The following is a 24005-nucleotide window of genomic DNA, read 5'->3' as shown; positions in this document are numbered from 1 at the left end:
TGCCACTATGAGCCCAACACCGAGCTAGTGAGTTCTTACCCTCTGGAGCTCATGCTCTAAGTAACAGAGAGGCCAAAATTACACATCAGCAAATGAAGGGGATGAACCAGCCTGATGCACTGCCTCTCCCCATTCCATAGGTGACACCAACAATCTTTTCAAGCCATCTTTCCACCAAGCCCAGATGTTCCCTCAGAATCCTTCTCAAAACTATTCCAGGCAGACGCTACCCATTAGTTAAAACTGGCACTGAATAAAACTCCAACTGCCATCTCAGGACCAGAAATGAGTAAAACTATAACTCACTTTCAACTCCAGCAGTTACTAAAGAACTGGAAAGATGCCTTACATGATTGTGTTTCTTATGATGTTTCCATTATCTTCCCTTTTTTAAAGTAACAAAGATCTTCAACGGCTTGACAAACTCATAAATAACATCATGACACAGGTTGCCAGGGCATGCCCTCACTAAGGCACTACTTGATTGTGTCACAACCACAGCCTCTGATGTGAGCATGCCTGCAAGTTTGTAAGTTGGAGCCAAGGTATACCTCTAGTCTGGTTGTTCCTGAAATTACTGGAAGAGGGCAAGTATTTCTCCCATTCCTGGGAGAGTATTCAGCATTCTAAATGGTAATTGTGTACGGAGTCTGTGGATTCGTTCTCAGTGGTAAGGCATGCTCACTGCGGTCACATTACCCACGACCTGGCAGGCCTGAACAACTAGGTATGAGAACACTATAAACATAACTATTATTGGTATGTGCACCTTAATTCAGAATTCCCTCTGCTTTCACAATCCTGTCTCACTAGCTCCCTCATTCTCTGCTCATTAATGCTGCTACAACAGCTCCTATCAAGGTTACCACCTAAAGAGACAGTCTAACACCAACAAAGTATTCCTTAGGAATGAAAGGACTGGTTTTGTTTGCTAGCTCTGAGCACAAAAATATAAAATGTCTCTCTTGGGAACTACTGATTCACACAAATCTAAAAGGATGAGTTTTATATATTCAAAGACATTGAATACATAACTAATGATTACCCTCTGAAGCCACCAAATTGTTTTATTTTAAATCTCTGGATTTCCATTTAAAATAAATTTCTTTACTGGTTTGACAAATAACTACCATCTTCCCCTACTTTTTCTGAATTTAAATTTCCATATTAAACTCTTCAATCCAATTGGAATTTATTTTACTATAAGATTTAGTTCAAATTAGTTCCTTCCTAGAAAATTTTATATATACATTTTAAATAATTTCCTGGAAGCAAATACTTAAACACAGCAATCTCAGTCAATAAGCTGCATCCATATACTTGAGCTTCTAGCATGAAAAAGAGAAATCGACATAAACACATACTTAGAAATCCAAACTTGGAGGACAGACGAGATTTTGAAAAGAAAGAAAAAGTTTAAAAAAAAATGTCATTAGTGCTTCCAAAGAGATAAGAGAAAATATTGTGATCATAAAACAGGAGAGGAGCCCTTTAAAATGGCAGAGTATGGACCCTCGAAAATCTGCTTCAAAGAAGCAAAGAAAACATTGGCAAAAACTGTCCAAATCAACTTACCATCATGGTAAGAGTGAAAACAAGCAGCCTGGCAGCCACTAGAAAGAGCTGAAGCTCCCAAGTCTGGAGCTCCCTAAAAGTCCCCATTCCCAAAGAACTATCATTCCACCTACCTGGCACATCCCTGCAAGCCCAATTGTAGGGCTTGTCTTTATCTGACCTGACTTAGAGCTTGTTCAATGTTAGAGGCCTTTTCCCTGAGGCGATGATCAAAACTAACCAGTGACAACTGTTCAATATGGTGGATACCCGAGACAGAAATAACAACTGGAGCAAAGAAACTGACCAAAAATGGGGGGTGGGGGGGCGGGAAAAGAGGGCGGAGGCTAGAAATTGAGATGTCCACAGCAAACTCTGAATATACTGACATACTCCTGGGAATCTGGGAGGTATATGTGCAAGGCTATGCAAATGCACAGGCCCAGGAAAGACCCCTGAAGGCTCTAATGTCCCCCACTGGCTGACTTTGACACTCTGAACAAGCAGGAAGTAAAAAGGAAGACAGAGGTGTAAAACACCTCTCACAGCACTGAAAGCATGCCCCCAAAACACAGAGCCAGTCACTAGAGTCTGGGAGACTTACTGGTTCAACACACTTAAGGAAACCTCTGTGCAATCATTAGCTAATCGCTAAGCTAACCAACCAGAGAATTCAGTGGCCACATAAAATAAAGAACAAAGACTTTAAGGAATTCATTTAGGAAAGTCACTAGACCAAAATAAGCAACAAAAACAATAAACAGTAACAACAAAAACTCTGGGGAGGGGAAAGAATATGATTTCCTGAGTTGCCACAATATATTATTTAAAGTGTCCAGAGTCAACAAGAAATTGTGAGATAAAGAAACAAGAAAATATGGCCCATATAAAGGAAATAAAATTCAGTCAACAAAAACTATTTGTAAGGAAACCTATACATTGGCTTAACTCAATGAAGACTTCAAGTCAATTAATATAAATATGTTGAAAGATCTAAAGAAAACTATTTCTGAATAATTAAAGTGCAAAAACAATGTCTCACCAAATAGAGAATAATAACAAAGAGAAAGAACATATTTAAAAGAACCATATAGAAATTCTGGAGACGAAATGTACAATAACTGAAATTAAAAATTCACTAGGAGGAGTTCAACAACAGATCTGAGCTGGGACAAGAAGTAATCAACAAATTTGAAGATGAGTCAACTGTTATTATATCCTATCTAAGTAACAGAAACAAACAAACAAAATGAACAGAGCCCAAGAGATCATCTTACAAAACCAATGTACCAACACAGTCACATAATAGAGGTCCCAGGAAAAGAGAAAAAAGACAAGGCCATATGGTACTTTTCAAAGACTTTTTGGGTCCAATTCTTTGCCCTAGTTGTTATTGTTGCCTCAGGCAACTACCACGTTGAAAAATTATCAAAAAAGATATGAAGAATAATGGCTAAAAACTTCACAAATTTGATATAAAACAATCTATATATTTAACAACCAACTCCAAACAGGATAAACTTAAAGAGATTCAAATCTAGACACAATAACCAAACTGTCACAAGAGAAGACAAAGAGAAAATCTTGAAAGCAACAATGGAGAACCCACTCATTGTGCACAAGGGATCCTCAAAAAGGTCAATACCTGATTTCTCATCAGAAACCATGAAAGCCAGAGTGGAGCAGCGTGAGAATAGATAATATATTCAAAGTTCTGAAATTAAAAAGACAATCAACCAATAATTCTATATGTAACAAAACTATCCACCAAAAACAAAGGAGAACTTAAGATATTACCAGATAAACAAAAAGCAACAGTCCTTCGGGTTGAAATGAAAGGACACTGTACAACAGCTCAAATTCACATGAAGAAATAAAGAAAATAAGTAAAAATATAGTTATACCTATGTAGTCATAGGTAAATACGAAATATAGTATAAAGGTACTTTTTGTTCTTAACTCTTTTCTTGTTCTACATAACTTAAAAAGAAACTGCATAAAGCAATAAGTATAGAACTATATGCATTGGTGGGCTTATAATGTATAAAGATATAACTTACATGACAACAGCAAAAAAGAAAACAGCTAAGTAGGAGTAAAGCTTTTTAACACTGAAATAGTATCAATTTTAACTAGGCTGTTTAAGATGTTAATTGTAAGCCCCAGAGCAACCGCAAATAAGCCTCTCCAAAAAAGTAAAATAAACAGTAAGAGAGTTATAGTGTTACACTAGAAAATATCTATTTAACACAAAATAAGGCAGTAACAGAGGAACAAAGAAACAAATCATGATATATAGAACATAAATAGCACACCTGCAGACATAAATTCTACCTTACCAGTACTACATTAAATATAAATGGATTAAACACTCCAATGAAAAGTTTTTAAAAGTCAGACTGCATAAACAAATAAGACTCGGAATAGGAACAGCTCCAGTCTCCAGCTCCCAGCAGGAGCGACACAGAAGATGGTGATTTCTGCATTTTCAACCAAGGTACGGGTTTATCTCACTAGAGTCTGTCTGGTCCGCCCTTCCAGCCAGAGATGAAGCAGGGCGAGGCATCGCCTTACCTGGGAAGGGCAAGGGGGAAGGGAATTCCTTTTCCTAGCCAAGGGAAATTGAGACACACAACACCTGGAAAATCAGGTCACTCCCACCCTAATACTGCGCTTTTAGAAGGGTCTTAGCAAATGGAACACCAGGAGATTATATCCCACACCTGGCCCGGAGGGTCCCATGCCCACGGAGCCTCCCTCATTGCTAGCACAGCAGTCTGAGATCTAACTGCAAGGCAGCAACCAGGCTGAGGGAGGGGCGCCCGCCATTGCTGAGACTTAAGTAGGTAAACAAAGCCTCCCGGAAGCTCGAACTGGGTGGAGCCCACCGCAGCTCAAGGAGGCCTGCCTGTCTCTGTAGACTCCACCTCTGGGGACAGGGCATAGCAAAAAACAAAAATGCAGCAGAAACCTCTGCAGATATTAATGACCCTGTCTGACAGCTTTGAAGAGAGCAGTGGATCTCCCAGCACGGAGGTTGAGATCTGAGAACGGACAGACTGCCTGCTCAAGTGGGTCCCTGACCCCTGAGTAGCCTAACTGGGGGACATCCCCCACTAGGTGCAGACCAACACCTCACACCTCACATGGTGGGGTACACTCCTGAGACAAAGATTCCAGAGCAAGAATCAGACAGCAGCACTCGCTGTTCAGCAATATTCTATCTTCTGCAGCCTTTGCAGCTGATACCCAGGCAAACTGGGTCTGGAGTGGACCTCAAGCAATCTCCAGCAGACCAACAGCTGAGGGTCCTGACTGTTAGAAGGAAAACTAACAAACAGAAAGGAACCCACACCAAAACCCCATCAGTACATCACCAGCATCAAAGACCAAAGGCAGATAAAATGACAAAGATGGGGAAAAAGCAGGGCAGAAAAGCTGGAAATTCAAAAAATTCAAAAAATCAAAGCACATGTCCCCCTCCAAAGGAACACAGCTCATTGCCAGCAACGGATCAAAGCTGGATGGAGAATGACTTTGACGAGCTGAGAGAAGGCTTCAGTCGATCAAACTTCTCAGAGCTAAAGGAGGAACTATGCACCCAGCGCAAAGAAACTAAAAATCTTTAAGAATGGAAGAATGGATAACTAGAATAATCAATACAGAGAAGGCCATAAACGAACTGACAGAGATAAAAACCATGACCCGAGAAATACGTGACAAATGCACAAGCTTCAGTAACTGACTCGATCAACTGGAAGAAAGAGTATCAATGATTGAAGATCAAATGAATGAAATGAAGTGAGAAGAGAAGTCTAGAGAAAAAAAAAGGAAAAAGAAATGAACAAAGCCTCCAAGAAATATGGGATTATGTGAAAAGACCAAATCTACGTCTGATTGGTGTGCCTGAAAGTGAGGGGGGGAAATGGAACCAAGTTGGAAAACACTCTTCAGGATATCATTCAGGAGAACTTCCCCAACCTAGTAAGGAAGGCCAACATTCAAATTCAGGAAATACAAAGAACGCCACAAAGATACTCCTCGAGAAGAGCAACTCCAAGACACATAATTGTCAGATTCACCCTAAGTTGAAATGAAGGAAAAAATGTTAAGGGCAGCCAGAGAGAAAGGTCGGGTTACCCACAAAGGGAAGCCCATCAGACTAACAGCAGATCTCTCGGCAGAAACTCTACAAGCCAGAAGAGAGTGGGGGCCAATATTCAACATTCTTAAAGAAAAGAATTTTCAACCCAGAATTTCATATCCAGCCAAACTAAGTTTCATCAGTGAAGGAGAAATAAAACCCTTTACAGATAAGCAAATGCTTAGAGATTTTGTCACCACCAGGCCTGCCCTACAAGAGATCCTGAAGGAAGCACTAAACATGGAAAGGAACAACTGGTACCATCCACTGCAAAAACATGCCAAAATGTAAAGACCATCGATGCTAGGAAGAAACTGCATCAACTATTGAGCAAAATAACCAGCTAATATCACAATGACAGGATCAAGTTCACACATAACAATATTAACCTTAAATGTAAATGGACTAAATGCTCCAATTAAAAGACACAGACTAACAAATTGGATAAAGAGTCAAGACCCATCAGTCTGCTGTATTCAGGAGATACATCTCACATGCAGAGACACACATAGGCTCAAAATAAAGGGATGGAGGAAGATCTACCAAGGAAATGGAGAACAAAAAAAAAGTAGGGGTTGCAATCCTAGTCTCTGATAAAACAGACTTTAAACCATCAAAGATCAAAAGAGACAAAGAAGGCCATTACATAATGGTAAAGGGATCAATTCAACAGGAAGAGCTAACTATCCTAAATATATATGCGCCCAATACAGGAGCACCCAGATTCATAAAGCAAGTCCTTAGAGACTTACAAAGAGACTTAGACTCCCATACAATAATAATGGGAGACTTCAACACCCCACTGTCAACATTAGACAGATAAACGAGACAGAAAGTTAACAAGGATATCCAGGAATTGAACTCAACTCTGCACCAAGTAGACCTAATAGACATCTACAGAACTCTCTACCCCAAATCAACAGAATATACATTCTTCTCAGCACCACATCGCACTTACTCCAAAATTGACCACATAGTTGGAAGTAAAGCACTCCTCAGCAAATGTAAAAGAACAGAAATTATAACAAACAGTCTCTCAGACCACAGTGCAATCAAACTAGAACTCAGGACTAAGAAAATCAATCAAAACCACTCAACTACATGGAAACTGAACAACCTGCTCCTGAATGACTACTGGGTACATAACAAAATGAAGGCAGAAATAAAGATGTTCTTTGAAACCAATGAGAACAAAGATACAACATACCAGAATCTCTGGGACACATTTAAAGCAGTGTGTAGAGGGAAATTTATAGCACTAAATGCCCACAAGAGAAAGCTGGAAAGATCTAAAATTGACACCCTAACATCACAATTAAAAGAACTAGAGAAGCAAGAGCAAACACATTCAAAAGCTAGCAGAAGGCAAGAAATAAACTAAGATCAGAGCAGAACTGAAGGAGATAGAGACACAAAAAACCCTCCAAAAAATCAATGAATCCAGGAGCTGGTTTTTTGAAAAGATCAACAAAATTGATAGACCGCTAGCAAGATTAATAAAGAAAAGAGAGAAGGATCAAATAGACGCAATAAAAAATGATAAAGGGGATATCACCACTGACCCCACAGAAATACAAACTACCATCAGAGGATACTATTAACACCTCTACGCAAATAAACTAGAAAACCTAGAAGAAATGGTTAATTTCCTGGACACTTACACTCTCCCAAGACTAAACCAGGAAGAAGTAGAATCCCTGAACAGACCAATAGCAGGCTCTGAAATTGAGGCAATAATAGCCTACCAACCAAAAACAGTCCAGGACCAGACGGATTCAAAGCCGAATTCTACCAGAGGTGCAAGGAGGAGCTGGTACCATTCCTTCTGAAACTATTTCAATCAACAGAAAAAGAGGGAATCCTCCCTAACTCATTTTATGAGGCCAACATCATCCTGATACCAAAGCCTGGCAGAGACACAACAAAAAAAGAGAATTTTAGACCAATATCCCTGATGAACATCAATGCAAAAATCCTCAATAAAATACTGGCAAACCGAATCCAGCAGCACATCAAAAAGCTTATCCATCATGATCAAGTGGGCTTCATCCCTGGGATGCAAGACTGGTTCAACATACACAAATCAATAAACGTAATCCAGCATATAAACAGAACCAAAGACAAAAACCACATGATTATCTCAATAGATGCAGAAAAGGCCTTTGACAAAATTCAACAGCCCTTCATGCTAAAAACTCTCAATAAATTCGGTATTGATGGACCATATCAGGATACAAAATCAATGTGCAGAAATCACAAGCATTCTTATACACCAATAACAGACAAACAGAGAGCCAAATCAGGAATGAACTCCCATTCACAATAGCTTCAAAGACAATAAAATACCTAGGAATCCAACATACAAGGGATGTAAAGGACCTCTTCAAGGAGAGCTACAAACCACTGCTCAGTGAAATAAAAGGACACAAACAAATGGAAGAACATACCATGCTCATGGATAGGAAGAATCAATATTGTGAAAATGGCCATACTGCCCAAGGTAATTTATAGATTCAATGCCATCCCCATTAAGCTACCAATGACTTTCTTCATAGAACTGGAAAACTGCTTTAAAGTTCATATGGAACCAACAAAGAGCACATATTGCCAAGACAATCCTAAGCCAAAAGAACAAAGTTGGAGGCATCATGCTACCCGACTTTAAACTATACTACAAAGCTACAGTAACCAAAACAGCATGGTACTGGTACCAAAACAGAGATATAGACCAATGGAACAGAACAGAGCCCTCAGAAATAATACCACACATCTACAGCCATCTGATCTTTGACAAACCTGACAAAAACAAGAAATGGGGAAAAGATTCCCTATTTAATCAATGGTGCTGGGAAAATTGGCTAGCCATAAGTAGAAAGCTGAAACTGGATCCTTTCCTTACTCCTTATATCAAAATTAATTCAAGATGGATTAGAGACTTAAATGTTAGACCTAAAACCATAAAAACCCTAGAGGAAAACCTAGGTAATACCATTCAGGACATAGGCATGGGCAAGGACTTCATGTCTAAAACACCAAAAGCAACAGCAACAAAAGCCAGAATTGACAAATGGGATCTCATTAAACTAAAGAGCTTCTGCACAGCAAAAGAAACTACCATCAGAGTGAACAGGCAACCTACAGAATGGGAGAACATTTTTGCAATCTACTCATCTGACAAAGGGCTAATATCCAGAACCTACAAAGAACTCAAACAAATGTACAAGAAAAAAACAAACAACCCCATCAAAAAGTGGGCAAAGGATATGAACAGACACTTCTCAAAAGAAGACATTCATATAGCCAACAGACACATGAAAAAATGCTCATCATCACTGGCCATCAGAGAAATGCAAATCAAAATCACAATGAGATACCATCTCACACCAGTTAGAATAGCAATCATTAAAAAATCAGGAAACAACAGGTGCTGGAGAGGATGTGGAGAAAAAGGAACACTTTTACACTGTTGGTGGGACTGTAAACTAGTTCAACCATTGTGGAAAACGATGTGGCGATTCCTCAAGGATCTAGAACTAGAAATACCATTTGATCCAGCGATCCCATTACTGGGTATATACCCAAAGGATTATAAATCATGCTGCTATAAAGACACATGCACACGTGTGTTTATTGCAGCACTATTCACAATAGCAAAGACTTGGAATCAACGCAAATGTCCATCAGTGACACGCTGGGTTAAGAAAATGTGACACATATACACCATGGAATACTATGCAGCCGTAAAAAAGGATGAGTTTGTGTCCTTTGTAGGGACATGGATGCAGCTGGAAACCATCATTCTCAGCAAACTATCACAAGAACAGAAAACCAAACACCACATGTTCTCACTCATAGGTGGGAACTGAACAATGAAATCACTTGGACACAAGAAGGGGAACATCACACACCGAGGCCTATTGTGGGGAAGGGGGAGGGGGGAGGGATAGCATTAGGAGATATACCTAATGTAAATAATTGTTACAAAAGTAACAGTTATGAACATACATGCATCTAAGAACAGAGCCCAAAATACAGGAAGCAAAAAGTGACAACTGAAGAGAGAAATAGATAATTCACCAGTATTAACTGGAAACTTCAATATGTACATTCCTTAATGGATTTTAAAAACCAGAAAGAGGCTCAACAAGAAAATAAAAGACTTCAATAACACTATAATCCAACTAGAACAAACATCTCTAAGATATTCAAACAAACAGTATCAGAATACAGATTCTTCTTTTTTTGAGACAGGGTCTCTCTCTGTCACCCAAGCTGGAGTGCAATGGCACAATCTCAGCTTACTGCAACCTCAACCTCCCAAGCTGGAGAGATTCTCCTGCCTCAGCGTCTCATGTAGCTAGCTAGGACCACAGGCACATGCTACCACACCCAACTAATTTTTTTATTTTTTTGTAGAAATGGGGTCTCACATTGCCAAGGCTGGTCTTGAACTCCTGGGCTCAAGCAATCCTGTCTCAGCCTCCCAAAGGGATGGCATCACACGCATGAGCCACTGGGCCTGGCTTACAGATTCTTTCCAAGCATACACGGAACATTATCCAGGAGTCCACATGCCGGGCCACAAAAATAAGCCTCAATAAATTTCAAGCCGGGCATGGTGGATTATACCTGTAAACCCAGTACTTGGGGAGTCTGAGGCAGGGAGATTACATGAGGGCAGAAGTTCGAGACCATCTTGGGCAATGTGGCAAAACCTCATATCTACTAAAATTAGAAAAATTAGCTAGGTGTAGTGGTGTACATCTGTAATTCCAGCTACTTGGGAGTCTGAGGCACGAGAATCGCTTGAACCCAGGAGGCAGAGGTTGCCGTGAGCTAAGATTGTACCACTCCACTCCAGCCTGGACAAGAGAGTGAGACTCTGTCTCAAAAAAAATGTTTTTAATTTAAAGAAAAGAATTTCATATGACTGAAACCATACAAATTATTTTTTCTAACTACAATAGGATAAAATCAGAAATTAATAACAAAAAGAAATGAGAAATCAAAAAATGTAGAAATCAAATAAACACTCCTAAGTAACAACTCAAAAATGAAAACAAAAAGGAATTAGAAAATCTTTGAGATATATGAAAACATTAACATATCAAAACTTATGGAATACAGCTAAAGCAGTACTTAGAAATTCATAGGTGTAAATGTCCACATTAAAACAAGATCTCAAATCAATAACCATCTTAAAAAACTGGAAAAAGACAAGTACATCAAACCAATCAAAAGTAAAGATTAGAGTGAAATAAGCAAAATATATACAACAGGAAAAAGAGAAAAATCAACGAAACCAGAAGTTAGTTCTTTGAAAAGACAAAAATTGACAAACCTTAACCAGACTGACCAGAGGGGCAAAGGCTCAAATTAATCAAATAAAAACCTTGAAAGGGAAGGCATCACTGCTGAGCATGTAAAATAAAATAAAAGGATTACAGGGGAATTCTATGAACAATTATATGCCAACAATTAAATAACCAAGATAAAATGACTAAATTCCTACAGAAACCCAAGCTACCAAAACTGCTTCAAAAAGAAACAGAAAACCTGAATAGACCCCTAACAAGTAGAGAAATTGAATTAGTGACCTCTAACAAGTAGAGATTGAATCAGTGACTCAAAAAAAATCAGCCTGAGACCAGCCTAGACAACATGGCAAAACCCCATCTGCACAAAAAATACAGAAATTACCCGCACATGGTGGCATGCACCTCTAGTCCCAGCTACTTGGGGGGCCGAGGTGGAACAATTATTTGAGCCCAGGAAGTTAAGGCTGCAGTGAGCAACGATCATGCCACTGCACTCCAGTCTGGGTACCAGAGTGAGGTCCCGCCTCAAAAAATAATAATAACAAATAAAAATAATTTTTAAAATTAAATAAATGAACAAATGAACAAATGAATGAATGAATGAACCAAGAAAGAAAAGGCCTGGTCTCCAAGAAACAGCAGATGCACCTGCCGAGAAAGGTGAAGCAAAGACCCAGTATGACAAAGAGATGTCAGGATGATGGGTTTCCAAGAGGCAGTGAAGGCAGCCAGTCCAGGTGGAAACAGGCTTTAGGGACCAACAGGCAGAGAGGTTACAGGTATCCAGCATAAACCACACTGTGCTGTGCAGTTTGACACAGTGAGCCACTCTTATCCCACTTGTTGGGAATGGTGGGGGCCCTCCCCAAACCCACATTTCTAGACACCAGCCTGGGGCCAGGCCTGTAAGCAGGCCTTTCTAAGGACAGCAGTCTCAGGCTGGCTGCATGAACTCTTTCCTGTACTCTCACCTCTCTAGACCTCAGTTCTACCATGTCGTTTCTCCCTGATTTGCTAGTTTGCTGTGGTTACTTTCCAAACATACAGAGGAAGCCTCCTGTTAAGATGGAAACTGTGTAAAATGGTGGATTCACGGTCTGGGGTCACATCACGTTACACAGCATGGCGTGAGGCCAGCCCTGCAGCAGGGCAGGGTTTCACTCTCAAGACCTGTTTCCTGAACAACCATGGTGACTTCGTCATTTAACAGTCCCTTCCCTTGATATCATGCCTTCCCTGATCATCTGTGCCCTCCAATTTTCCCTGAGAGATTGTTCAGTATTGCTGCTGAGTTCTTTTTCCTCCTGTGTTCTCACCGTATATTCAAAGACCAGAAGGCTGAGGTTCACAAAACAAAGGAATTTTAAAAAAAAAACAAAACTATTCTCACAGATTATCTTTCGTAAAGAACATGAAAAGTAGTTTTATTCCCATCTAATCATCCTGTGCACAGATGGTGAGAGCAATTCCAGATCAGGCATGACTCTCAACCACAAGGAAACATAGTCCACTTGTTTGCCCGTGGAGCCGCCACTTGAGGGTCTGGGGCCCACTGCTGTCATATTTGCCTTGGAGATATCAAGACAGTTAACTCCTGTATATTTCAGTATTCCATCCCATTTCCAGATACCCAGTACGCCATCAACTATTTTGTGAAACAGGGCAGAGAAAATTAAAGGCAAGTCCGAAGAACAGGGTTTTGGACTTGGTTCTGACTCTTAGTAGCTGTGTAATCTCTCAAAAGTCACTTCATGTCTCTAGGCCTCTGGGGTTTGCATGGACAAAATGACAGGCTCAGATAAGCTGCCCTGTGAGTCCACTCCAGTTCTGTCTGGAATTTTAACACTACTTTCCCCCTTAAAGGAATGACCTAGGGTAAAAGTTTGGAATTAATTTGGTGTTAAGTTTCTCCATCACAGTTAAAATTATACATATCTGATCATTACACTATTTTAAAAATTTGGACTATAACAAAGTCACATTTCTGGACTCCAGTTGTCTTGGGTCTGATGAGACGCTGATCCCTTTGCATGGAATTATACACACTGAGAATGACATGAAAACAGAAAGTTACATTTAAAACATGATTTCTAAAATTATAACTTATGAATTTTTATCCAAACACATCCTGGAATGGCTTCATTCATTCAAATGTATTCTAGGCACCTACTATACTAAGTGCTGTCTGTACAGATATAGATACAGAATCTTAGATATAGAACCATAAAACTGTAAGAGTGCTGAATTTTTCAATACCAATTGCTTTTAAAATCAGTATGTGGCATGGGACCTGGCCAGTCTGGGTGAGAAAGTCTCATTTCTGAGGAAGTGGAATGGGAGGGGACCCCTGATGTATGATCTGGACAAAATCTCCAACTACCCTCTAACCGTATATTCTTTGAATAAAATAACCACAACAGAAAAAGTACTGCAAATCAAGATATTAACTGGAAAAGAATGGGGGGTAGAGCAGAAGAAAGGAAAAAATCTGCACTCACCGGGACTGTGGCAATCCTTTTTTACTGAGATCTGCCCTCACACGTTCTCCTACATGTCTGTAAATTTCCACTAAGCTGTTTATTGCTGCATCTCGAACCTAGATATAAAAGAAGAGATCTTACAGCTGCTCTGTGTCATCCCCCAGCAAGTCCTGCTGGGATACAACAGGCCATATACCACCCCAATTTATCACCATTTTACCAGTGGAACTGTGAATACAATCCTTATATACATTTGTCTAGAGAAAGCCATGTTTGACAGTTTTCACTTTGCTGATACAATGTCAAAGGGTAGTAAAACCGTGGGACCCCCATCCCTATATACACAGTAAAGTCCATATCCTTAGTTCTTTGCATTCTTTAAGATAATTTCAGAAAACTGGAATTTTCAGACCATCTTTCCAAATTAAGAAACAACACTAAAAATAAATAAATTATACTAAAAATAAAATACCATGTGAAACACTCTGGGTTTAAGTCAACTAAACAAATACTTAATGAGCAACAAAAATGGAGAGTACAGGCTATATGAAGTTCCATACTCAAGAAGCCCCTAGTCCTAAGAAGGAGATTTTTAAAAAGTCCTAAAATTCTACATTCATTACAGGGCATGATGCAATAGACATTATTCAAGAGCATAAAGAGCTTGCGGTTTAAAGAAGGGAGCAAACACATTAGGGGATGTCAAGGGATGCCATATGAGGAAAAACCACTGCAAAGTGCTTGGAACAGCAGGATTTCACCAGGTCCAGATGGAATGAGCGGATGCCGAATAAGACACAGCCTGTGCAAAGGCACGAAAGCAGACATGTACGGCACATGCTTCAGGAAGAGGAAGTACACCAGTCTGGCCAGACCAGATACAAGCTAAGAAAGCAGCATGAAATACGAAATAAGGTGTGAGAGACAGGGTATATTTTTTTTTTAACCTGGGAAAATTTGACTGTATATTACACATCACTGTATCAATGTTAAATTTCCAGGGTGAGAAAAATGACGAGTTTATATAAGAAAATATCCTTGTTATTAAATGATACACACTGATACGTGTAGGGTTTAAAATATCGTTATAGACTGGGCGCGGTGGCTTACGCCTAAAATCCCAGCACTTTGGGAGGCCGAAGCAGGCAGATTACGAGGTCAGGAGTTCGAGACCAGCCTGGCCAACATGGTGAAACCTTGTCTCTACTATCAATACAAAAAAATTAGTCGGGCACGGTGGCACATGCACCTGTTATCCCAGCTACTCAGGAGGCTGAGGCAGGAGAACCCAGGAGGCGGAGTTTGCAGTAAGCCAAGATCGTGCCACTGCACTCCAGCCTGGGCAACAGAGCGAGACTCTGTCTCAGAAATAAAAAAAAAAAAAAACAACTAAAAAAAAAATCATTGTATCTGCATGTTACTTTCAAATGGTTCAAGAAAAAAGTGTGTGTCTGTATATGTATGTATGTGTATACACAGAGGTACAGAACAAATGTGACAAATGTTAACTGGTAAATACACTCAATTTCTCTGTACGTTAAAAAAATTGCAAATAAAAAGGTAGGAAGAAAAACATTTTTAAAATATAAAATGGAACCAAGGCCAGGTGGTACTGGGGGAGGCTGTGCTTAATTCAGTAAGCAAAGATGGGAGTACAACATCAAGGTAGTGCAGAATGGAGAGAAAAGAAGTAGGAATACAAACAAAAATTTACAGTTTGAAATACTGAAGGTAGCCCTCTGATTTTGCAGTGTTACATGACAGGTAACTTTACTCATAATTTTTATCTCTTCCAGCGGAAAAAGGCAAATCTTAGGCTATATTATCTTGTCCCCCAAAACCTCATGCTATGGACTGAACTGTGTGCCCCCAAAATTCAAATGATGAAGCCCTAACTCTCCAACATATTTCAAGATAAGGCCTATAAGGATGCAATTAAGGGCCGAGCACAGAGGCTCACACATGTAATCCCAGTGCTTTGGGAGGCCAACGTAGGAGGACAGCCAGAGCCCAGGGGTGTGGGACCAGCCTGGGCAACAAAGTGAGCACCCACCTCTACAAAAAAATTTTTTCTGAATTAGTTGGGCCAGTTGGTACTCACCTACAGTCCCACCTACTTGGGGGGCCTGAGGTAGGAGGATCACTCAAGCTCAGGAGTTGGAGGCTGCAGTGAGCTATAATCCTACCACCGCATTCTAGCCTCAGAGACAAAGCAAGACTCAGGCTTTTTTTTTTTTTTAGAAAAAGAAGGTAACCGGGTATGGTGGCTCGTGCCTATAATCCCAGCACTTTGGAAGGCCCAGGCAGGTGAGTTCAAGTTGAGGAGTTCGAGTTCAGGCGAGTTTGAGGTCAGGAGTTCAAGACTGGCCTGGCAAACATGGTGAAACCCCGTCTCTACTAAAGTATACAAAAACTAGCTGGGCGTGGTGGCACACATCTGTAATCCCGGCTACTTGGGAGGCTGAGGTAGGAGGATCACTTAAACCTGGGAGGCAGAGGTTGCAATGAGCTGAGATCACGCCACCGCACTCCAGCCTGGGCGACACAGTGAGACCTCGTCTCAAAAAACAAAAGAACAAAAAGGAGGCAATTAAGGTTAAATGAGGTCATGATGGCAGGACCCTAAAATTAGAGGATTAGTGTCCTCATAAGAGAAGCCAGAGAGCTGTGTAGGCACATAGAACAGGTCATATAAGCACATAGTGAGATGGCAGCCATCTACAAGCCAGGAAGAGAGCCCCAACCAGAACTCAGCCTCCAAAACTATAAGAAAACTAATTTCTGTTGTTTAACTCACTCAGTCAACAGCTTTTTGTTATGGCAGCCAGAGCTGACAAACACAGATTATCAGTTTATTTTGGGGGGAAAAAAAGTAATTTCTAATGTTAGGAAACATTTTTACATTGAAAAATGCAGTCAGGTGCAGTGGCTCACGCCTGTAATCCCAGCACTTTAGGTGGCCGAGGCAGGCAGATCACTTGAGGTCAGGAGTTGGAGACCAGCCTGGCCAACATGGTGAAACTCCGTCTCTACTAAAAATATAAAAAGAAAAAATCAGCCAGGCATGGTGGTGTCTGTCTGTTTGTTCCAGCTACTTGTGAGGCTGAGGCACAAGAAACGCTTGAACCCAGGAGGTGGAGATCGCAGTGAGCCAAGATCACACCACTTCACTCCAGCCTGGGTGACAGAGCAAGATGCTGTCTCAAAAAAACAAAAAAAGAAAAATGCACATATTACAGAAGTAGTCAATGCTACTACAACTTGAATATTATTATTAACGTGTATCGCCACTGCTTATTTTCTAGGGATAACACATCTGCTCAGAGCAAATCTCAATGGGTGATCTCTTTAAAGAACAATCAACACCCAGTCAGCTACTTAGAAAGTCTGGGCCATAAACGTTTAAGAGATTTACTGGAAAAATTACTAGCTTTAGAGTCAATTATTAATAAGTAGACTTAAGGACCTACTTGGCCATTTAGGGAGCTGTGTAACCTTAGACAAAACACTAGAACTCCTTTGGTCTCAATTTCTTCCTTTGTAAATTGAGGATTGCTCTGAGGACTGGAAGAAATAACAGTTTCATTCAACAAATATTTGAAGGCCTACTACGTGAAAATGAACTGAAATGCCTACACAGGCCAGGCAGTGACATGAGGAATGAATTACTGCAGCAGGCTGAGTGCAGGGTGACGAATGGCACTGGCAGGAAACCCTGGAGGCAGGGACAGAACAGGGATAAGGTGCAGAGGTTCAGGCAGACGGGCCAGCACCACCGGGCCACAGAGGAATGGAAGCACAGCTGTACCAGACCTTCTATTCTTTCAAGACAAGTTAAAAATATAAATCTCCCAAATATAAAATCATTTGAATTCAAAATATAAAATTAAAACACTCTGCAGGCACAAGCATACACACACCCACACATCTACAGGCTGAAACCAGCTTTACGCCAGCAGTTTGTGGCCTATAGTTTGTACCTATAAAGCAATCAACACATTGGCTAGTGTTATCTACATCTTTTAAACCAACATCTTTATCCTTTAAAATAATTGTTCCTTGGACCTAGAAAGTTACAGGGTCAGATAGCATTTAGGGGTCTAAACTATTCTTTACTGAAGAACTGCAGATGAACAGATATTCTTCGGTACTGCAAAGTAGGACACTCTAACAGAGAAGAGGTTTAAATAAAAGCCATTCAGCCGAGACTGAAGGACAATGCAGCTATTCGCTTCTACACAGGCTCTCACTGGTCTCGCACTGCCTCTCCCTGCTGAGCCCTCAGGCTCACCCCAGAAAGGCACCGCAACGTGTCAGGCCATGAAGACTGCAAAAAGACAAGAGCCCCATACAGGCAGCATGCTCTGCCAGGTCTCATATGCGTGCTTTACAGAATCTAAGGTCTCCAACGTCTGACCATGTTGTTCCTTCCTTCCTCATAGTCACTGCACAGAGGAGGGTGTAGAGGTTGGCAAGGTTAGTCACCTGCCCAAGGCCCACAGATCAGGAATGGCAGGCTGGGGTCCAAAATCCTACCTCTCTGGGGCAAGCCAACATTCTTACCAGCACACTGCACCTTAATGCAGATGCCAAAATAAGGGCTTCCTGCAAAGGAAAAAACTCAAAGGAAGGCTTCTGCCCTAGGGTGCGGGACAGGGAAGCAGTCTATAAACTGATGAGACCCTAAACCCACCCTGTCCTCCTAGAACCCAGCACAGCCCCACAGCCAGTGCCTTGGAGCATGGGTACCCCAGCACCCCACACAGCTGGGCCCAAGAGCTCAGCCCGGCCCAAGAGCTCACCCCAGCTCCCAGGCTACAACTGTGGCGGGCCACATGGGAGCTCTGGCAAGCCGGCAGCAGAGGTGCTCCTCCCTCCTCCTGAGCTCTGTCTAGCTGGAGAGAGCATGGAATGAGCAATGGTCATCATATGTTTCAAGATGTTTTAGGCTTTGAAAACATGACCAAACTCAACAAGAGGGCCAGCAGTCAGCATGGGGAGGCCCACTGGATGCCACCCTCTGCCAGCCTGCCTGCAAAAAGGGAGGTGAGGTGCTGTGAAGATGAAATCAAAAGTTTTCAGGCAGAACTCAGGCTTTTCTTATCTAGTCAAGGGAATTCCTAGTGTCAGGATGCCTTGGACCACCGGCTGCCTCTGTTACAGCCACTGCCCTGTCCTCATCAACAAGCACAGACTTTGTACTGAAATCCACACCTCCGGGAAGAAAAGCTTCTCTCAGCTCAGGAGGGACAGGCTTAGTGTATGGCCGTCACATAATTCTAATCCCTTCCCAGCAGCTGGGTCACACAGGAGCATGGAACGCAACTCTCCAACAATGAAACATGACGGGAGTCTGTAGGAAAGCTTCTGGAAAATATTTCTCTGCTCTTGGAAAAAGACATTCAGGGAAAAGTGAACACTGGCTGGGTGTTTGACGATAGGAGAGAACTGCTGATTCTTGGGGCATACGAGGTGACAATGTTATTTAAGGTTATGTTTTTGAAGGAAAAAAAAGTCTATCTTTTAAAATATTTAAGAGTTAAATAAATGTGGCCTAAGATTTGCTTCAAAATAATCCAACTTTTGCTTCAAAATAATGGGATGCAGGAGGGAAAAAAGGCAAAACTGAACTGGCCTTGTCAAATGAGCTGATGGCACATGGGGACGCTTTATGGCACTATCACTACTTATGTGTATGTTTGAACCTTTCAATATGAAAGTTGAAAACAGAAGAGGAGCTCAGGAAGTGCCTCCCCTCTGCTAGGCCAACTGTGCATGCGTACAGCAGCTGTACCTGTGCTAAGAGCTCCAGGGGGCAACACACACAGCCTGAGATGCCTGAGGCAGATCCCAGAAACTTCCTATGTCAGGACCCGTCATCATGCAGAGTGACACATTTCCCCACTGCTCTAATGATTCTCAGTTGGGCTTTCAGTCACTTGTAACCAAAAGCATCCTAGCCCACACACACTGTGCACCTGTGGCCCCCTCTGAAAGGCTTCCCTGCTCTGAGTCACTGCACTCAGACCACTAAGGAAACGAAGAGCTGAGAGGATTCTCTGCACACTGGCTGTATGGAAATGAAGAGCTGGAGGCTGACCACTAGATGAGGCGCCTGAGGGCAGAGACAACGCTGATACAACAGTGTCCCCTCTGGTCTGAGACTTGGCAAATAAAGGAAAGTTATTCAAATAATTATGGGGCATTGGGAACTGCAAAGAGGAACAAGCTATAATCCTAAATCTAGAGGATCAGAAACTAGTAGGAAAGGTTAATGAAAAAATTAAAATAAAGGCAACAGCAAAAGCACATGCAAGCTACACAAGAACCCCAGAAGCAGGAATAATTAACTTGGTTAGTATCGGGGAGGTGGATGGCAGAACTTCCTGGCAGAAGAGAGATATGGATTGACTGTATGTCTGTGTATGTGCATGTCTATGTGTGCAAATATATGTGCGGACAAACCATTCCTAAGGCACATGTGAATATATGGATTATTTTCAGAGTCTCAGTTTGGAATACTCTAGCCGTAAATCCTGTCTACTACAGAATACTGAAAGCTGCCCATAGAGTAACAATCTCATTTTACGGATGAGGTGGGGGAAATTAAAAAACAAAACAAATAATAAGAATTTTCTCAAAAGCAGACACACAGGCCTAGAACTCAACCCACAAAACCACTATAGGTTCCAAACTCCTGGCCAAAGCCTAGGGCTTCCTGGCACAAAAAGTGTAACTGCCATTAAAGACACTAGGCAAGAAGTGCTAACTTGAATTTTTGACTTAATGAAACATTTTAAACAAGTCTCACATTTTCTATCTTATTTTTAAAAACTATCTGTTTCTTCATAAATTTTTTTTAAAATTATACGATCTATTTATGATTTATACAGCAGTAAGATGTGATCCATTTAAATGTACTACTTTTGTTTTTCAGTTGTATTATTACTATTACCCACAATCAGTCAGGAGCACCTGATTTGTGGTAGTGAAACTAGTGTCTGGTATGTGGCAGTATGTGCACAGTCTACTCCAGGGCTGCCAATGTTTGGGGTAAGTATGGCTATGTCAGTATCACAAATACATCTCAAGACACTAAGGCTATCCTACAATTAAGGCTTTTCATATATTTAAAGCACTATACACCTAAGTTTCTCAGAAACCCACTGGCACATGGTAGGTGCATGATTTCTGCAAATGAAAATGGCCATCTCAGATGAGGAGGAGACTACTGAGTAACTTGGCCTTCTGAGAGTCTTCTACTTGGACCAACAGGTCACGCCAGCACCTAAGAACATTCACTGCAAGGACTCTCATAAGGATTGAGGGGTGGGGCACTTACCACTGCCTCCACTTTAAAGGGGAAACTGAGGTTCAAGATCCAAGTGACCCCAAGGTCAGCTATTACATACAAAGCAGGGATCTATGCCTTTAACCTAGGTGTCTTACATTGCGTCAGGTAGCTCAAGTATTAATATTTAACATACTCTGCCTTTTGGCAACTTCAGAACAGTATGTCAAACTGTTAAAGACTCAACATTATCTTAAATTCTTAAACAACTGAATCAGCATTTTGAGAATGTGGGATTGTGCTGATCGTTTGAAATTTAATCTGTGTACTTCTAAAATAAAGGAAATCTTGTTAAAATCCCTAAAGAACTTACAAGTTAACTCTAGATCTAAAGGAAAAAAATAGTATCAGAGAGTAGCCCAACACAAAAGCAGACTAGGCCCTACCTGTCTCCTTTCTACCGAAGCTTTAGGGAACCTTTAAGTGAGGCCTCCTCTAGCAGAGAACTTCAGGGAAAAGGAAACCCTGTGAAGAGTAAGGTACTCTCCGAGGCTCACCTGAATAGCTTCAAGGATGAGAATGGACCCATTCAAAATATTAAATGTGCTTACGTTCCACTCCCAATGTCTCTTAAAATCTACACCGAACGCATGATCTTTTGGGCAGGGAAATACTGAGGTTATACATCAGTGAAGAGCCCTAGGACAACGAGGCATTTCCTTCACTTTCCTCTAGAGGATGTGGTCCACCTCAGTCACAGAAGCAAAATCTGAGTCTCAGAAGCAAAATTAAGCTAGTAATCTCCATCCCCTTCCCCAAAAAGCCCAAGGATCCAGACACACAAGGCAGGCCCACAGCACGAGCTCTCGCTAAATATACGTGGAAGAAAAAGAGGAGGAAGGGGAAACGGGTTAGTGAGGGGACCCTGTGGGATGGACGGCAGTGTGGTGCACAGCCATACAGTGCTTCCCTCCCCAAACCGGATTCTAGACGACGTCCCTTGCTGTCGTTCTGGACGGTGTAGGTCTGGCCTGTGTTTTTATACTGCCTCCACCGCGGAAGTGCATTTAGAGGAGCCAGCCCCGCACCACACACCCCAGGTTCTAAGATCTCCACAGGCAGTGTGAACATTCACATCACCTGTCTGGCCAAAGTCAGCAACTGAAAGAGGATAGAATCACCTCAGCAAGAGGACAGAATCACCTCAGCAAGTTGGCTTTTCTGTTCTGCTAGAGCACTCCACGTGGCAGCAGCCACACCCCCAGAGTGCCGTCTCTACAAAGGATTTTTCCCACGGAAAACAAAAACAGGAACAAAACCCAAAGGGGGAAGGGTACAAAACAATCATCTATTTGGTAATTTAGAATCTTTTTAAAAAATAGTTCCATTTATTTTTAAATTAACGTTGAATATAAAGTATGATTAAGTAAATAAAAATGTCTAGCCGGGTGTGGTGGCTCACGCCTGTAATCCCAGCACGCTGAGAGGCCAAGGTGGGCGGATCAAGAGGTCAGGAGATCGAGACCATCCTGGCTAACATGGTGAAACCCCGTATCTACTAAAAATACAAAAAATTAGCCGGGCGTGGTGGCAGGTGCCTGTAGTCCCAGCTACTCGCGACGCTGAGGCAGGAGAATGGCGTAAACCCGGGAGGCAGAGCTTGCAGTGAGTCAAGATCACGCCACTGCACTCCAGCCTGGATGACAGAGCGAGGCTTCGCCTTTTTCTTTCTTAGAAGAAAAAAAAAAATCCTAAGCATTTCTTTCCAATGCCATGTATTTTCCTTTTCTTTTCTTTTGTTTTTTTTAGACAAAGTCTTGCTGGGTTGCCCAGGCTGGAATGCAGTGGCACGATCTTGGCTCACTGTAAACTCTGCCTTCCAGGTTCATGTGATTCTTATGCTTCAGTCTCTCAAGTAGCTGGGATTACACGTGAATGCCATCATGCCTGGTTAATTTTTGTATTTTTAGTAGAGACGGGGTTTCACCATGTTGGCCTGGCTGCTCTCAAACTCCTGGCCTCAAGTGATCCACCCACCTTGGCCTCCTGAAGTGCTGGGATTACAGACATGAGCCACCGCATGCCCAGCCTAATGCTATATATTTTCAACAAAGGCTGAAAAACGGCATGAGTGGAATAAGCAAGCAGGGAGACAGCAGACGACAGGCAGTGAGGAGGGGAGAGGCTGGAGTGGAAGGAGCAGCACAACAGCCAAAGAGAAGGGAGAGACACCTGCTGCTGGAACTAAGAGCAAGGTAAGGAAAGCGCCTGGAGAGCAGGAGGGGAGGGGTGCAGACTCAGGGGAGCTAGAGGCCAAGGGAGGCTGGGTGGAAGGCCAGCCTGATACAGCCTCCTGGGAGGGTAACTTAGCAATTATCAACCAAGATTTCACAGAGAGGCCACTGCCCATATATATTTACCTTGTAAATTACTGTTCCACTTTCTGTCCCTTCTTCTAATGAAGTATCATTCTTATCAGTTTGTATGAGATGACATAATAAAAATGACTCTGGTTGAGAAATAGCATTGAACTGGGAGGAGAGTTCAATGCTACTTCTCCAGTCCAGACTTGTACAACTTTTGAATTGCCTGGTAACTCACAGGTGAGACAGCCAGCTCCTCTCCTACCCTCACACTAAAAAAGTGGTACTTTTCGTTAATTTACGTAAAATCTGCAGTTCTTTTTTTTTTTGAGACAGAGTCTCACTTAGTCGCCCAGGCTGGAGTGCAGTGGCGCGATCTCGGCTCACTGCAAGCTCCGCCTCCCGGGTTCACGCCATTCTCCTGCCTCAGCCTCCCGAGTAGCTGGGACTACAGGCGTCCGCCGCCTCGCCCGGCTAATTTTTTGCATTTTTAGTAGAGACGGGGTTTCACCGTGTTAGCCAGGATGGTCTCGATCTCCTGACCTCGTGATCCGCCCGCCTTGGCCTCCCAAAGTACTGGGATTACAGGCGTGAGCCACCGCGCCCGGCCTAAAATCTGCAGTTCTTAAGGGTTCAGAGTTCAAGGAGTTTCCACAATGATATACACAGTGAAGCCACCCCCACAAAGCAAAATGTAGAACATTCCCATCACCTCAGAAAAGTCCCCTCAGACCCTCTTCCAATCATTCTCCCCCACCTCAGCAGATTCTGCACCACCACCCCCAGCACCACCCCTTTTGGCTGCAGAGGTGGTGGCCAGACATCTTATCCTGGAGGCTGGTCTGGAAAACATCA

The 24005-nt window shown here is 42.0% G+C and overlaps 1 protein-coding gene across 1 annotated transcript in view; it reads right to left on the bottom strand.

Annotated features, from left to right (window-relative positions):
- The window catches only part of LOC112617106 (CLIP-associating protein 1), a 304277-nt gene that overhangs the window by 159420 nt on the left and 120852 nt on the right, over nucleotides 1-24005 (bottom strand). The window contains exon 7 of the mRNA XM_025373821.1: nucleotides 13515-13612. Within this exon, the coding sequence (XP_025229606.1) occupies nucleotides 13515-13612 (98 nt within the window). The remainder of the gene's footprint in view (nucleotides 1-13514; nucleotides 13613-24005) is intronic.

This window comes from Theropithecus gelada, unplaced genomic scaffold (genome assembly GCF_003255815.1).
Source record: "Theropithecus gelada isolate Dixy unplaced genomic scaffold, Tgel_1.0 HiC_scaffold_15883, whole genome shotgun sequence".
Classification (NCBI taxonomy): domain Eukaryota; kingdom Metazoa; phylum Chordata; class Mammalia; order Primates; family Cercopithecidae; genus Theropithecus; species Theropithecus gelada.
This window is presented reverse-complemented; position numbering and strand designations above follow the sequence as displayed.